Source organism: Trichechus manatus, unplaced genomic scaffold, assembly GCF_000243295.1.
Source record: "Trichechus manatus latirostris isolate Lorelei unplaced genomic scaffold, TriManLat1.0 scaffold00085, whole genome shotgun sequence".
In the NCBI taxonomy this organism is placed as follows: domain Eukaryota; kingdom Metazoa; phylum Chordata; class Mammalia; order Sirenia; family Trichechidae; genus Trichechus; species Trichechus manatus.
The window spans coordinates 3,129,248-3,147,494 of record NW_004444021.1 but is presented as its reverse complement, the minus strand read 5'-3'; the positions used below and the strand labels follow the sequence as shown (position 1 = coordinate 3,147,494).

Here is an 18,247-nt window from a genome sequence, read left to right as displayed (position 1 = left end):
CTGAATCAATCAACAAAATGTATTCAAACTCAACTTAAAAAGGAAGTAATAGAGCAACATTTTATTGGTTGCAGTTTGCAAAAGAAAATTGGATGAAGAGCTTGTCAAGGATTTTGTATTCCATGTCACAAACAAGATAGAGATATAACAGCCACAGATTTTAGAAGAATTAGTAGCAACTGTAAGGTGCTTCTTTTGTGCTGTTACATATTAGATTTTCCTTTCTTCCCAGGAGAAGCCAGAATTAACAATAGAATACTCTAAAAGAGAACTGCTGAAAACCAAGGCCATGTTTTTGAAAACTAAATATAAGAAGAATAGAGATGTATGCTTGGTGTTCTGAATCAATTTTCAGTGAAATCCTGTTATACCATTAAAAATAAAGGCCCCAAAGTCAAGGTTTGCTTTCCCAGCATTCATCGCTTTTAGTAGGCTTGGCCTTGGACAGCTACAAAAGACTTATTTTTGAAAAATCTACTTTTTCCTAACAGAGATGATGATCTTCATTTCTTAAAAGATAATGGAAAGTGAGGACTAATTTTACTCTTAAAGTAGTCATAGGTATTTAACTAAGTTCATTAGTATCTGGCAGTAGGTTCAAGACTAGATCAGCACTGACCAGGTAGTCTTCTATAGCAAAACAAGTTGACCACTCATGTACTTCTAACATCAATTCAAGCAGGAAAAGTAGACATTTGTATGAACGTAAGACATTACTATTGGAGGGGAGGGAAGGAGGGCAAGAATGGATATGATATATAATATACAATCTAGTACAATATACAATTGCAAATATAAAATACAATATTGAGTAACTAATGAACTACTTATAGAAAAACAGATCTATAATCCATGTTCTTAAATGAATTTGTACAAATAAAATGTAATGTTTTATTAATTTAAATAAAATCCTTTAAGTTTCGGTATCTTGCTCTAAAAACCATAAAACCAAACCCGTTGCCGTCGAGTGGATTCCAACTCATAGCGACTCTATAGGACAGAGTAGAACTGCCCCATAGGGAGCAACTGGTGGATTCGAACTGCCAGTCTTTTGGTTAATAGCCGAACTCTTAACCACTGCACCACCAGGGCTCCTGTCTTGCTCTAGACATTCAAATATAAATTGTGACATATAGAATAATGATTGCATTTAATAAGCCTTTATAAATATACAGTGACAAATGAAAGCGTCTTTATAATCTATTGAACATTTCAGTGAGTCCGAGTGCCATAATTAGAGTGTAGTCTTTACACCAATGAAAGTACAATACAGTTTCATAATACCAGAATAATATTTGCTGAAAATAAATAATTTCCTGAGGAATTTAGTCTTGTTTTTTTCCCCCCACAAGAAAGAATCATGTTTTATATCTTTTATTTTATATACTGTGGGGTCAAGAAAATAGAAAAGACTAAAAATACTTACTGGAGATAGAGAAAGGCACCATCATAGCCACATAAACTCCCTGTAATAACAAGCTTTCAGTTTTCTAATGCACTGCGCTTTTTACCCAGGTGTAGTCAGAATAGTTACTCAAGAAAATCATCCTAAATAAACTCTACTTACAAATTTAAATGCGAAAGAGAAATAGAGAGTAAGAGATTGAATGTGTGTGTGAATATAATGAAAGTGGCAGGAGAAGATAATCAGATCCAGGAAGGACATAAACTCATTTATAATGGCAGGTATTCCATGTTAGTTTTATTTTTTCTTCTGCATATTGCTCAATTATTTCAATATTATTTATCCTGAGTTATGCTAACAGCATAAAAATAGAGGACTTCTGGCACCTTACTAATTCTGGATGAGCTATTTAATTTTACAAGATTAAGAAGGAAATAGGTGTTCATTTCAGGATACCAATATAATATAAATATGCTTATTAATAAAATAAAATTCATAATGTGGATCAGAAAAATATAGCCAAATAACCAAGGAGTGTGTAGAATAATATTTTTCCCATGCTTTACATATTTTTTCTTTTACTTTTTTTTAGCAGCTTTCTAAGTAATTTGGAAAAAAAAGATTTCCTAGTGTGACAATTTATTCTTTCTATTTTTTGTATTTTAAGGAATTTGAACAGTATAATTGAATGAATGACTCTTACTTTAAAATTCTCTGATGAAGGCCTGGAGACCCATGTCTCTTCATAGTATAAATCTCTTAAAGTGGAATTTTTTAGATTAAAGACTGTGCATTTTAACATGTACAACCAAACTGTCCTCCAAAGAGGTTGTACTAATTTTGTCTCACAGCAAATTTTTTGAATTTTGATTTCTGGCTCTAGATGTACAAATAAAGATTGTGACTTACACAATAATGGTTGCATTCAAAAGTCTTTATAAATGTACAGTGACAAATGGAAGTATCTTCACTCTCACACCCTGCTACACACTATCTTCAAACTTCATAAACCTTGCTAACCTGATAGGTGGACAATACCATCTTTACGTTCTTAGTAAAACTTCCAAGGATCCATGGTTCAAGTGTCTAATCTGAAAAAAAAATTTTTTTTAATGTGCTTTGCTCATTTGTAAGTAAATAAATTTCAAGGAAACCATTATGATGTCTAACTTAGTAATGGCTTATCTGGAAAAGATAATTTTTAAAAAATACAAAGTGGAAATTTTAAAATATACCAGCATGATAATAACAATATTTCATAACTTAACTTGTTTCCCTGTATGTGAAAGTATCATTCACAATCAGTATATCAGAACCTAATTAATTCTTATCAGTTGCTAAGCTATCAAATAAAAAAAAAAGCAGCCTCAAACACAAATAAAAGTTTATGAAAATTAATTAGATGTCAGTTGTTGCTCAGTATGAATTAAAGACTCAAGGAAATTGAATATAGTTAGAATAGATTGGGTATTAATGAAGTCTATCTGGATCATAAATAAATGTCATTATTCGTTTAGCAGAATATTACTGTAAAATTCATGAATGTTTAAAGAAAAGTAGAATGTCCCTCTTTTTCTCTGTTTTGTATATTAATATAAATATTCATGAATAGTGAGTATCAGTTCAAGTTATGGTGAATTTAAATTTTCATATAACTGGCCACTTACTGTTTATTGGATCATACTTTTGAATATGAATTCACTAGTTTCTCACATTCAGTATGGATCTGACCCAGCTCATGAATATTCACACATACACAACTGATCTTTCTGAAAGTAATCACATCCATAAAAATGAAAATCTTGTTAGTTTTCAATAATGAGAAATGCGTTAGGCTGCTAGTCCCAGAACAGTTTTATAATCCCCTTGTTTTTATTGCTTTTCATTTTTTGGAAATGATATCCTTCAAAATAAAAACACATATACTGTGGATCTTTCTTGATAGAAGCTCTTTTTCTTTTACCTTTAAAAAACTCTGTGCATGACTTAACCATGTATTTAATTTGTTTCCTTTGTTTGCCGTGGTCATACACAAGAATAGAAGAAAGTTAAGCAGTATTGCCACTCTTTATCCTAAGCAGGATTCCACTATTCAAGTTTGCCATAGCTTTTCAAATGCAGAGTGGCCCAATCTGATAATTTGCTGGAGGCATGGTACATATTTTACATATGAAAAGAAAAAAAAATGAGATTATCTATGTCATCTTTTTTGTAAGGTGAACATAATATTCTAAGCCAATTAAAAATTTAGTATGTTGGACTTAGGATGCTATGATCATGGAGGCCCATAATTATGAATTTTATACTACTTTAACACATATTACATCCAAAATTAAAATTGCTTCTCTTTCATTATAATGAGTGAAATATGTTTGTAATCCCTAGCCAGGATCAGGCAGTAGTTATAAACAGCTATCAAATGAATGACCTGGCCCTTATTAGCACCATGCTTTAATTGTTAATTGAATTAACCAGAAAAAACAAACTATTGTTCATAAAGGTATTGATAAAGTGTCAGGTAATGTCTGTTTCAAACACTGATATTGTCAAGCCTTTGAATGAATTTCTTTCTCAAAATGTATTTTTTTCTTGTATAATCACAGTCAATAAGCTATGATCAACAGCAAACATTTTATTTTAACTCAGGTAACAGACCAGATTATGTTAGTATATTACAGAGAATCATCAAGAGTAGCCGAAGTTGTGGTTGTCAGACCTGCTCTGAGGTGTTCTATAAGTTTCCTCAGAGCTGCCTCTGTGGATAAGGAAGGCCTCCCACCCCTCCTCAATAAGGAGAGCTTTGCTATTGCCTGTTTTATGTATCTCAGCCAGGAGTGCTTTTGTCCCCAGGGGACATTTTGCAATGTCTGAAGACATTGTTGCTTGTCACAACTGGAGCAATAGTACTGGCATCTAGTGGATAGAGACCAGAAATGCTGCTGAACTTCCTATAATGCATAGGACAGCCCCCACAACAAAGAATTACTCACCTATATTGACTTGGAGCCCTGGTGGCACAGTGGTTAAGAGCTCAGCTGCTAACCAAAAGGTCAGCAGTTCAAATCTACCGGCTGCTCCTTGAAAACCCTATGGGGCAGTTATGCTCTATCCTGTAGGGTCATTACGAGTTGGAATTGACTTGATGGCAGTGGGTTTGAATTGTCAACAGGGACACCATCATATACAATTTTGTTTGAAAAAATACTTCCATATCTAAAAATTTTTGATCACCACTGGTTTAGAATATTTCTATAGACAAAGCAACCTAAATTCGTAGTATTTTGCAAGCAAATCATGGCAGATTCAATTATTAATTATAAATGCTAATTGATTGATTTTTCTTTTCTCTTTTTTTTGTTAGCAACAATTGTGTTAAATGAACTCAACTGGACAAGTGCCTTAGATGAAGTTTTCAAAAAAAATCGAGAGGAAGACCCGTCATTGTTGTGGCAGGTGTTTGGCAGTGCCACAGGCCTGGCCAGATATTATCCAGGTAAGTACATTCTGATTCAGTAGGTATCAAATGAAAATATTGGCTTTAATATTTCTTGAGAACACTCTGTTATCTTCTCCTATAATCTAAGAAGACAACAGTTATATCATACAATTATTTTAAGGAAAGAATATCCCTCCTTTCATGGCTCTATATTCATCAAAATTGCTTTAAACCAAAACACTCGAGAAATGGCTGGAGTGGTTGGTATCTGGAATCAGGCCAGGCTGAAGTGGGACCATGATCAGGTGTCCTTAGGAATATACCTGAAATGGGAGGTTACCTTGAATCCTGAAACAATGGTGAAGTAAAGGTCCAGCTGCGCAGCATGGACCAAGTTGTGAGTCACACCAGGGAACTGAAAAGAAATTTTAGAAACTAATTGAAATATTAGCTAAGTCCACAGTCTTTGTTTTGCTGGATAACGAGAGTGGCTTTCCCCAGTCATACAGCTAGCTCATGGAATAGCTGAAGCTGGAACCCACGACTAGTGACATCTTTATTGAATATGTGCTTATCAGAAAATCAGTGTAATTTATGAGTGCTTTACTTTAGAAGTTCTCCACTGATTTATGTAAATACACTTTAAAGCTATTAAACCTGCTTTCAAAAGCTATTAACTTTGGTGAATTCTTATGCATCATAGAAACTATAGATACAAACTACTCATTATACCTGTTAATGTTTCCTGAAATTGTCCCAATTACTGCAGTAATTGGGTTTGTAATTAGAAATCAGTGGCTCATTGAAATGCCAATGTAGGCAGCACTTATTCTTTTTAGATAATTACTTGCATTAAAAAAAAGAAAAAAAACTTAAAATTTACTTCATCTGCATATGACATTTACTCAATGTCTTATTAATCATTTGTTCTTTCTCTGCCCTCTCTCATTTGTTCATTTCAAAATCATGGAATTACAATAAAGACACCTAATGTATCTTGAGTTAATGTTAAATAGACCTCTGGGAAACATTTCCTTGTTGTTACATCTGTTAACATTTTCCTTGAATAAAACACAAATGAACTTGTGTACAATGTAAACTTTTTTATATGGACAACCAATTCTTCTTAAATTGTATAACACATTTTGAATAAAAAATTCATAGTATTTTAAACATCAAATAGCAGATAACAAGGAAACTCAAAGAGTTATTTTTAGTTTAATCATGAATGAAACATTTGATAGATTTCTAGCCATTTCGAAGAAAACGGAATAACAATTAAGCTTCCCACCACCTGTCAGTTTGTTGTACTGTGGTGGTTTACACGTTGCCGTGATCCTGGAAGCTATGCCACTAGTATTTCAAATACCAGTAGGGTAACCCATGTTGGACAGGTTGCTTCCAGACTAAGACAGACTAGGAAGAAAAGCCTGATGACCTACTTCAGAAAATTCACCAATGAAAACTTTATGGATCACAACAGCACATTGTCAGACTCACTTGCTTTGGGCACATCATCAGGAGGGATCAGTCACTGCAGGCAGACATCATGTTTGGTGAAGTAGAGGGTCACTTAAGGCGAAGAAGTCCCTCAGTGAGATGAATTGGCACAACAGATGGAGCAATGGACTGGAACACGCTGACAATTGTGAGGCTGACACAGGACCCGGCAATGTTTTATTCTGCTGTACATAAAGTCTCCGTGAGTCAGTGTCAACTCTATGGCAGCTAACAACAGTTGAGCTTCAAAATTTATGGTATTTATAGCAGTACTGTTTTCATTGATCAATTATCTTAAAATATGCCTGATCAGTTTCTGGAATCCCTGAGTGGCTCAGATGGTAAGGCACTCAACTATTAGCCAAAAGGTGATGCTCATGAATGGACACGTGGTGTTTTAACAATAAATGCATTCATGACATTGTTGGGGACTGTATAACCTAATTTCAAATTGAATTGATTAACCTACTGTTTTTATGCCAATAATTATTAAAAGTCTAGTATATTACTTCAGATTAGTGTTAGCTACCAATTATAAAAAATCCAAAACAATAGTAATTAAATGCTGTGAAAGTTTACTTCTCACTCCTGTCAAAGAATATAGAATTATATAGTGTGGAGCCAGTAGAGAGGCGTCACAAAGTGGTCGGTGTCCACACTTCTGTCTTGTTTCCCTGTCATCCTTTGTGTGTGGACTCTGCCTCAGGGTTCCCCCTTGCTACTTGCCCTGCTTCCTAGGGGACAAAGAACAGTATTGTCTTTCTTTTTAAGGGTACTTCCTGTAAGTTCTCAAGGGATTTCCTCTTATGTGACATTGGCCAGAATTTAGTCTATGGTCACAGTTACCTTCAAGTTGGCCATATGCCCTGATAAAAAGTGGGGTTGTATTACTAAGTAAGAAAGGGAGAAGAGATAGTGGGGACAAGAGCATCTCGGCCATAGTTACTATGGACAAAACTGTGTTTAAATATAAGTTACTTCTGCCCTCCAGAAAATGTTTTCTCTGATTAAGAAGCCAAAATTTATATATCTTTAAATTTATATAACAATACACATCATTACATGATTAAATGTCAAATGAACTGGACAGGCTATGGCGATAGATTTGCAACAGAAGTTTTGAAAAAGAAGAGGTAATTATGGGCTATAGTCATAGGAGAGATTTTTGAAGTTCTGGATTGTAAAACAAGTCAATTAAGAAGAAAAGGCAAAAAATTCTGGAAGAAAGAAAGGGACAAGATAAAAAGACAGGCAGATGACAAGTACAGTTCGAGACTAGTAAATCCGGCTAATCTAGTAGTTTGTTACCAAAGAGGAGTATTATCACATTACAAGGCTTGTTAATGGCAAATTATGTGGCTTTGAATATCAGAATGATTTTTTTGAGATTTAATGTGTAGGCAAAATACCACTAACATTTTGGGCAGTGGAATATCATCTTCACAGCAGTGTTTATGTTAATTAGAAAGAGAAACACTTAGGGAAGTTTAACCAGATGGTTTGCTATTATAGTGGACAGATGTGGAAATTTTAAAGGTCTGAGCAAGGAACCAAGTAGGAATTAAATAGAATAATTCTTGAATGGAAAAGATGAGGTTATCAGGACTTCAAAAGAAAATCAATAAAGTTAATGATAGTCATAGGGTGAAAGTTAGGGTAAACATAATTTTTAGAATGAGTAGATATGAAAATGTTAGGGCTGTTTACTGAGGTAAGAAATCAGAAGTAATTTTATTTGGGGAGTAAAGAGATGAATTTGATTTAGACCAGTAAAGTTTTAGATGCTTACAGGAGGGTGCATAATATCTGTATTTACACCCAAGTGCTGGGTTTCACGTTCTGAATTATGTGATATGCTTTGCTATATTTTTAAAAAACAAAAAAACATTGCCGTGAAATTGATTCCGACTCATAGCGACCCTATAGGACGGAGTAGAACTGCCCCCTAGAGTTTCCAAGGAGCACCTGGTGGATTTGAATGGTTAGCAATTGTAGCTCTTAACCACTATGCCACCAGAGTTTCCTTGTTATATGCTATCCATCAATTGTAATGTGTGGGGGACACATATATATGCAAAATAATAATATAACTGTTTTGAAGTTCTTAAATGATCCTGATTTGTAGAGGTGATTTTATACCTCGTTTTCATTGTCTCTTACATAACCTCATCTCTTACCTAAATTTGTTATTTTTTTTCCCCTCCCATGTAAGGATTGCAAAAGTAGTTCACTTTACAATCATCTATGAATCCGGTAATGCTTAAATTGATTAAATGACTGCTTTTATTGCTCACCGGTTAGACTATTAAGTAGGATGCTAATAGGAAAATGGAGCTGCTTGTAATTTTACTGTGGATAACACTTTACACAAAAACTGTGACTAAAGATGGCTAAAAATTACACCTCTTTTTAATTTCTGAAAGAAATCTCTCATTCTGTTCCTTTTTCCTTTATGCATTCCTAAATTTCCATACCTTGTCCCATTAATTTTTAGATATGTAGAGCAATCTTTGCTGTGTAATTTTTTTATGTTCAGTATATTTGATTAATAAAAATTAAAAAAAAATTTGTCAAAAGTACTAAACTTTTTGTAGCACTTCTTTTAGGTACACCATATGTATATTTGTAGGGAATATGCTATTATCATCATCATCTAAGAGGAATTATTGACTTACAAAAAATAAACCTCAGGAAGCTTGTTTACATGTTTCTGTAGAATACGTAATTCATTTTTTGTTTTTATAATTATATCATTATTATCATTATCTAATTAGATTTATTTTCTTACAAAATAGAAACCTGTTTATCAGAGTACATATTTTTCTCTGTGTAGCAAGTATCTGACATTTTTTTTCCAGTAAAACCTCCTCATCTCTTACTTCATAGAAATTACTATGCCTGAGCTTATTTATGATCCACACCTAATGACTACATGTGGGCCATCTAAATGATTAAATCTTTGTGTCCTTTTACTTTGTTGAATATTCCACTTAACCACACAACTTGTCCTTATTATCTGCTACTCCTGCTGACAGACAAATATCCCTTTATGTTAAATAAAAATGGTTTATGTGGGTTATTTGGTATCTTTATTATAAGGACTTTTATTTTTTTTAATTATGTTGATTTATCCTTGGAAATAATACTGTGTATTTGTATGTGAATTTTGCTACTTGTATATCTATAAGAAATTAGGGGAAGCATCTGGAAATATTACAATGGAATGCCAGTGTCACTTGCAAGCCAATACATGACATCATCTGAACAGCAAGAGTCTCTTCGTTCAGAAGCAGAAGTCAAATCTGAAAATTATTTGATTCATTAATTCAGTATAGTCAAGTGCAGGCTGGCAGGAGAGGAGAGACTAGTACTGATCATAAGAAGGCTGTAAAACTCCTGTTTCTGAAAGAATCTAGGTTTTCCGAGGATTCCAATAGGACTGTGAAAGAGTTCTGCACTGGAGGAGCTCACACGTAGCTGAGACAGAAAACAGATAAATAAACACATCTTAAAATGCAATGCCAAAAGACATTTAATAAAGTTCATGGTAGTTAGGACAGCAGCATCCAGATTCCTGTATATATTGTGAGCCATGCAGTACGCCTCCAATGAGTTAGTTTTATGGCTTGCATTTTAGAACCATATGGCCATATGACTGTCCTATTCAAAATGGCCAACACCAGTCCATTTCAGCTCACTAATGACTAGGATATCAATCTTCAAGCATTCCATTTCATTTTTGAAAACTTCGAATTTTCCTAAATTCATACTTCATACATCCCACGTGCCGATTATTAATGGATGTTTGCAGCGGTTTCTTCTCATTTTGAGTCCTGCCCCAACAGCAAATGAAGATCTCAAAAGCTTGATTCCATCCACATTATTAAGGTCGACTCTACTTTGAGGAGGCAGCCCTTCCCTAGTTGTATTTTGAGTGCCTTCCAACCTGAGGGGCTCATCTTCCAGCACTACATCAGACAATGTTCTGTTGCTGTTCACAAGGTTTTCACTGGCCATTTTTTTTTTAATAAGTAGATTGCCAAGTTCTTCCTCCAAATCTGTCTTAGTCTGGAAGTTCCACTGAAACCTGTCCACCATTGGTGACTCTGCTGTTATTTGAAATACCAGTGGCAAAGCTTCCGGGATCACAACAACATGCAAGCCACCACAGTATGACAAACTGACAGACAAGCCTCGAGTTGCAATATTGAAGGATTCTATGGGCAAAATATTAAACAATGCGGGATGCATCAAAAGAAGATGGAAAGAATACAGAATCACTGTACTAAAAAGAATTGGTTGACGTTCAACCATTTCAGGAGGTAGCATATGAACCAGTGATACTGAAGGAAGAAGTCAAAGCTCTAGTGAAGGCATTGGTGAAAAACAAGGCTCCAGAAGTTTACAGAATACCAACTGAGATGTTTCAACAAATGGATGCAGTGCTGGAAGCACTCACTCATCTATGCCAAGAAATTTGGAAGAGAGCTACCTGGCCAACCAACTGGAAGAGATCCACATTTGTGCCCATTCCAAAGAAAGGTGATCCAACAGAATGCAGAAAATATCGAACAATATCATTAATATCACACACAAGTAAAATTTTGCTGAAGATCATTCAAAAACTGTTGCAGCAGTACATCAACAGGGAACTGCCAGAAATTCAAGCTGGATTGAGAAGAGGATGTGGAGTGAAAAATATCATTGCTGATGTCAGATGGATCTTGGCTGAAAGCAGAGAATACCGGAAAGATGTTTACCTGTTTACCTGTTTTATTGACTATGCAAAAGCATGCAACTATGTGGATCATACAAATTATGGTCACATTGCGAAGAATGGAAATTCCAGAACCCTTACTGGTGCTCATGAGGAACCTGTACATAGACCAAGAGGCAGTCGTTTGAACAGAACAAGGGGATACTGCATGGTTTAAAATCAGGAAAAGGGTGTGCATCAGCTTTGTGTCTTTTGACCATACTTATTCAGTCTCTATGCTGAGCAAATAATCCAAGAAACTGGACTATATAAGAAAAACCAGGCATCGGTATTGGAGGAAGACTCATTAACAACCTGCATTATGCAGATGACACAACCCTTCTTGCTGAAAGTGAAGAGGACTCAAAGCACTTACTAATGAAGATCTAAGACTGCAGCCTTCACTGTGAATTACACCTTAACATAGAGAATACAAAAATTCTCCCAACCAAACCAATAAGCAACATCATGATAAACAGTGAAGTTGTCAGGGATTTCATTTTAGTTGGATCCACAGTCAACGCCCATGGAAACAGCAGTCAAGTAATCAAATGACATACTGCATTGTGCAAATCTGCTACAAACGATCTCTTTCAAGTGTTAAAAAGCAAAGATGTCACTATGAAGACTAAAGTGCGCCTAACCCAAGCTGTGGTATTTTCAGTTGCCTCATATGCGTGCAAAAGCTGGACAGTGAATAAGGAATACTGAAGAAGAATTGATGCATTTGAATTAGGGTGTTGGTGAAGAATATTGAATATACCATGGACTGCCAGAAGAATGAACAAATCTGTCTTGGAAGAAGTACAGCCAGAATATTCTTAGAAGTGAGGATGGTGAGACTTTGTCTCGGGTACTTTGGACATGTTATCAGGTGGGACCAGCCCCTGGAGAAGGACATCATGCTTGATAAACTAGACGGTCAGCAAAAGACAAGACTGTCATCGAGATGGATTGACACACTGGCTGCAACAACGTGCTCAAACATAGCAACGATTGTGAGCATGACGCAGGAACAGGCAGTGTTTCATTCTGTTTTACTTGGGAACTGTCTTGATGGCACCTAACAACAACAATTCAGAACCATTACTGATATCTGTAGTAGATGAATAGAGACAAGCCTAAAATAAAGATCTGCATAACACCAATTAGATCCAGTAAAAGGACCAGGGGATGGCTTGTAAATCATTTTTGAGTGTGTAAAATTGACTTTTCTTTTCATGAGACCAAAAAATTGAAGTCTTTTAGAATTAGAAAAATACATTTGAACTTGGTAATTAGAAATGCAGTTAGCCATTTGAAATGGTGCAATTGAGAGTCTTTTCTCAATACATCATTATTTGCTTTATTATTTCTTAAGCAGCTGAAATGAAAAACTGATACCCTTCTATTTTTAGGTCATATTAAGTAGAAAATGGCTCTAAAATCTAATTTCTTAAAAATATTTCTCTGCCTCATATCTGGTGTTCAGAGTTAACATAGAGATAAACACCTTCGTAAATCAGCAATTTGATAACTGCCATAGCACATCCCTAAAAATCATATGAAGTAGAATTGTAGTCCAGTACATTTAGTAAAAAGCACAACCACAGTTCATTTTTGACTAGGGGAAAACATCCTCAAAAATGGTCATTATCACCTTCAATGATGGCACTCAGAAATGAGATGTTGTTTTTTGTGTTGTCATTTTCACTCCTGTCTCCTTTCGAAGTAGCAAAAGGGATATCATTTAATATTTAGCTGGGATTTCAGAAGCTCTGACTTCCTTTTCAAACATGTAGCTTTTACTGTGCATGGTAGTGAAACTGATTATTTAAGGGAATTGCAGTATAGATATTATAGTTATTCTTCTTCTTACAATTTGACCTTCCATAAATCTAAACTTATGTAAATAATGTACTACTTAAATGCCACAATGGAATTTTACAAGAAATTAGTCATATTACAGAAGAAATTATATTGTTTTATTTTCCCGTAACATAAATATCTTGACTTAGTATAATCAAGGGGATATTATCATAGAAAATACCTCAGAAGACTTCGAAGAGACAGTTATTTGTATTTTAAAATATAAATCATCTAAGATTATAAACTATAAAAATTTAATAGTCTAGTTCATATTATAAATTATAGTCCTTTTTTATGTCTTTAAAGAAAGGCATAAATTTTATGGAGTATAGTAGTAATCACAGTTAATTTCAATTAGCAATTATAGTGAAAAGAGAAATCCTAGATGAATGTGATCTGTAAAGAACTGAGAAATCTAATTTAAAGATGACTTTCAAATTCTAGTTTTTCATTAAACTGTTTATCAAATTCATTGGCTGACCACTTTCAGCTCATGGTGGCTGCTATTGTATTGGCAGTGATAACTAATCTGACCTCTCTTATCTCACCCATGTATTTCTATCAATCTAGGTCCAACTGGAGAGAGAAAACACAGTATTTTGAAAAGGGAAAATTTAGTGTAAGAAATTATTAACTACAACCGGGATTGGAGCAATGAGGGATGGGTAGAGGAAGTGAAGAGAGCTCTAAATAATATAAAACTAGCAGATATATAATTACCACTATGCCTAAGGCTACGAGAGCAAGGGTGGTTCATTGGTAGAATTCTCACTTTCCATGCCCAGTGAACCTCATGCACAGCCACCACCCCTCTGTCAGTGGAGGCTTTCATGTTGCTATGATGCTGAAACAGTTTTCAGCTAAGCTTTTAGACTAAGATAGTCAAGGAAAAACGACCTGGTGATCCACTTCCAAATCAGGTAGTGAAAACCCTGTGGATCACAAAGGTCTATCCACAGTTGATCATGGGATGACACAGTCCTGGGAAGCATTTTGTGCCGTTGCGCATAGGGTTGCCATGAGTCGGGGTCCGACTTGACAGCAGCTAACAACATACCAGAATGTTGAATGACAGGGAAGCAACTTTGGTGCTACACTGGTGGAACTTGCTGGAAGTCCACCCTGTAGGGCTCCAGGTGTCTCATCGGAGGCATTCCTCTACAAAAATGCCCCAGGGGAGTACTGGCTGCTAGGTGCTGATGGCTGCTGTGGACTGCAGGAACCAGATGCTTGAGAAGCCACTATGTTGCAGGAGTTGAGCCTGGGGAGGCTACAAGCACTGTAGGAGCTGAGCTCTGGGAAATCGGGAAATACAAGTGCACTGCAGGATCCAGACACCAAAGAAGCTGCACGTGCTGCAAGAGCTTTCGGAGCAAACAAACCAGAACCAGAAGCAAAAACCCTTTTCTCATTCAATGCCTCTCCTGTATCATCTTCTAACGAAGATTAAAATTGTGCCATCTGGTAAAGGAAAAGTATTTAAAGGGACAGATCTATTTTCATAGAGCAAATAAAAAGTTGAATTTAGAGTTGAGAAGCAATAAGTCTATATCCAGCAGAACATTGTAATGAAAGTAGAATATGATTTATTTAAATTTTAAGTTATCACTAAGACTTGGGGAGCCTGGTATTAGAGAGGAGTAGGTGAAAGTGAACTGATATGTTTGCCAGCATGCTTGTTGTCTAATTTTGGGGGATAGGGGAATCAATATTTCATCTCACTGGCTCTCAGTTCCTGCAAAGACAAATTGAAAGTATGGAAATAAAGCAAATTTACCATTTCAGTTACATTGACTATATCAGTAAATATTGTTGGGGACGGCTATGTTTAAACATATCATTTCATGTAAATGTGATTAGTCATTTAAAATGAGTACATCATTTTATAAAGTAGCGACTAATAAGGAAAAAAAATTCACAGTCAAGGGGAGGCTTAGTAATATTTTTTTTTCAACAAATTCTAATTGGCTGAATTATCTTAGTTGACAAATGTATTAGTTACTTAGTACTGCTGTAACACAAATACCACAAGTAGCTTTGAAGAACACAAATTTATTTTCTCACAGGAGGCTAAAAGTCCAGATTAGGGTCTTGGCCACGTCAATTCCTTTCTTGACAGTAACCGCAGGCATTCCTTGGTTCCTTGGCTTGTAGACGATCCTCACATGGCACTTGTCTTGTCTCGTGCGTGTGTTGTGTATGTGTGTGTGTTTGTCTATGTCTGTGTCTATTCTGGTATTTTAATAACTCAGAAGTGATTGGATTTAGGATCCAAACTATACTGGATCCTAACATATAACAAAAGAAAAACCCTTTTTCCAAACAGGATCAAATTCACAGGTACAAGGACCAGGAATCAGAAACGTATTTTGGAGGGAAAAAGTTCAATCCAAAATGGCTTATAAACTTGAACTCTCAGTAAAGTTCTCTGTTATTGTAATGTTTTCTCAGTAAATAAAAGGGTAAATTGGACTGTATGGCATAAGGCGTATGGATTATTAGTAGGAATTTTTGAAGAATCATATGTCTAAACATGTTCAAGGATTAGGACTTCTTCAACATAAAATTATCATCCAATTTACCAGCTTTTAGTTTTATCTTTCCATCAGGTTGTGTTCGTGCACGTGTTGTATAGCATTTTCAGTAAAGAAAGAAGAGAGTTAATTTGAATCAGTGTAAATTAATTGCATTTAAAATTTTGTACAGTTACACAAACTAGTTTTTCTCATTACTACAAAATGATAAAGACTGTGACTTTAACACAAGATTCTAAATCTGTATTTGAATTAATTCAAATCATTCAAATAAAATTAAGGAAAACAGTTTTATGGAGTTATTTTAATTATAGTTTAACTTTTTAATTATTTCTGCATGGGGTGGCAATTATCAATATGTGAATATTTCAAAAGTTTAAGTTTAAAAATGTTATCATGGTATTACATGATAACAATCCAAGTAAAACATCAATCTTCTGACAGACCAAGAAAAATGGCATTGAATGGCAATATACGCATCAAATAATTAAAGCACAATTTCCATTCATGAAGATAAAACTTCTGCTAATTTATTGCTTAGTAGAGAAGAAAGAAAATGTTTTACCACCTGGTAAAACAATATAGGGCAGCACCCAAAACACCCTTATGTCTAAAGGTTATTTCTGGAATAATGTGAAAAAGAGAATTGACTTACGTTGACTTCCTTTTGTACTGCTATGTTGTTTTCCACTTTAAAAAACAAAACTATTGGGGGGTATAAAAATAACATCTTCCATTTGAGCACTACTGTAGATAAACTGATTTATGCATCTATTGTGTTTTATGATTGTATTAGTATTACGTTATCTTTGTAGAACATATCTAATATTGTGACTTAATTTCTCTCTCTCTCTCTTTTTTTTTTTTTTAGCTTCTCCATGGGTTGATAATAGTAGGACTCCAAATAAGATTGACCTTTATGATGTACGCAGAAGACCATGGTAAGAACTTTTGGGTGTCGTGAAACAGACAAAATGACAAAAGAAGATTACTTTTTCTTTGTTAAAAAGTTGGAGTGAATCTTATTGGGATGAATGCTGTCTGCTTATTTAAAGAGCTCTGGTGTTATTTTTTTAAAAATAAATGTTTAGTTAAAGGTGAATGAAGATGCTGCATTCAAATGGAGAATGATGAATATTTCTGAAATGATTAATCAAATTCATTTCAAATGTACTATTTTAAGTGTTATATTCAATGTCAGTTCTAAGTCTTTTTTAGCTGCTGGGGATTTCTGTTGCTTGGGGTAGAGCTCTAACAAAGCAACTGGATACAGTTGGGGGTAGTTTGCCTCTGGCAGTGAACTAATGAGAACTGGCCCCAAGATTATATTCATACAGCTTAGGTTTTATTTTCCCAACAAGAAATTTTATTTGTTCCTCACTACTAAAGCAATCATTCTCATAACATGAAACTAAAAAAATATTGATAGCTCATAATTACATTCACTGCAAAACAACTATTAATACATTTGTTTTATATTTTAATATGCTTTTTTTAACATCGTATGCAATGTGAGGATGTATCTTTTTTAATTAGTTTATATTATACACAGCATACTGCTTTGCAACCTACTCTTTTCATATCAATATCTTTGAGTGCATTTTAATAAGAAGAGACACACTTAAACAGCATCATTTTAAAAGAATGAATATATAGTAAACTTATTTAAGCAATCCCCCATTATTGGACATATAGGTTATTTCTGACTTTTTGCTAAGTTCCTACGTATTCTAAGGAGCATAGAAGCTGATTTAAAGGACAGGTACTTAAGGCTTTTTAGATGCCCTGTTAAATGTCTCAGTAGCAATTCGCATGAATACCAGCCATGAATGAGGAGCCCTAGTGGCGCATTGGTAAGAGCTCGGTTTGAACTCACCAGCTGCTCCTAGAGAGAGAGATGTGGCAGTCTGCTTTCATTTACAGCCTTGGAAACTCTGTGGAGGCAATTCTGCTCTGTCCTATAGAGTACAATAATTTACATGAGTATCAGCTATGTATATAATAGCACCAGTTTTCACCTATTATTCTTGTTAACACTTCTCCAAATGTGATCCGTATGGAGCTGTGAGTTGTTGAGTGAAGGCAAAGGCTGTGGCATCGCATGGTTTGGGTTCAGGAACTGGTTGTTTGGAGAGAAACTCAGAAGCTGAGTGTCAACTAGAAGAGGCAGACGATATCCTAAGAGGCATGACAGGACCAGGGTTTACGAAGCTAGACATAAACTAGATTTGCCTTCCATGGGAATAGTCCTGCAGCCTTGCTACTTTACCTTCTTACAATGCAAGTGTGAGAAACGAACTTAATGCAGGTTATAAATTATAGCTGCTTCATCAACACATGGTCCTGGGTAGATACTAATTTTGCTGGATGTTGTCGGAAAACTAATTGGCAAGTATCTGGAAATCTTCAGAGAAAGATTTAGAGTGATGGGCAAAGAGGCCTCAGAGATCACTAGAAAGTTGAGTCCTGGTGCAGCCCTTCCTGTTGGGGAAGGCAGTTCCGTTCCCCATCAGTCTGTGGCCAGGCAAAATGAGTTTTGGAGGTCTTCCACCTGTAATCTAGTTTATCTTTCTCCAGAATCATTGAATCATGTAAATAAAACTCTCCCAGAGTCTTTTTAAAATGAGGAGATTCTGATTCTCTACAGCTGGAGATGAATTTGAGAATGAGCATTTTGAGCTGGCTCTCCAGGTGATTGTGAGACTGTAAAGTTTGAGGGCAGCTACTTGAACATTACATATTGCTCTATTTTAAAATACTTTTTGGCC

The 18,247-nt window shown here is 35.1% G+C and overlaps 1 protein-coding gene across 1 annotated transcript in view; it reads left to right on the top strand.

Annotated features, from left to right (window-relative positions):
* The window catches only part of CACNA2D1 (calcium voltage-gated channel auxiliary subunit alpha2delta 1), a 537,607-nt gene that overhangs the window by 389,673 nt on the left and 129,687 nt on the right, over positions 1-18,247 (top strand). The window contains exons 7-8 of the mRNA XM_004381473.2: positions 4,767-4,898; positions 16,351-16,420. Of these exons, the coding sequence (XP_004381530.1) occupies positions 4,767-4,898; positions 16,351-16,420 (202 nt within the window). The remainder of the gene's footprint in view (positions 1-4,766; positions 4,899-16,350; positions 16,421-18,247) is intronic.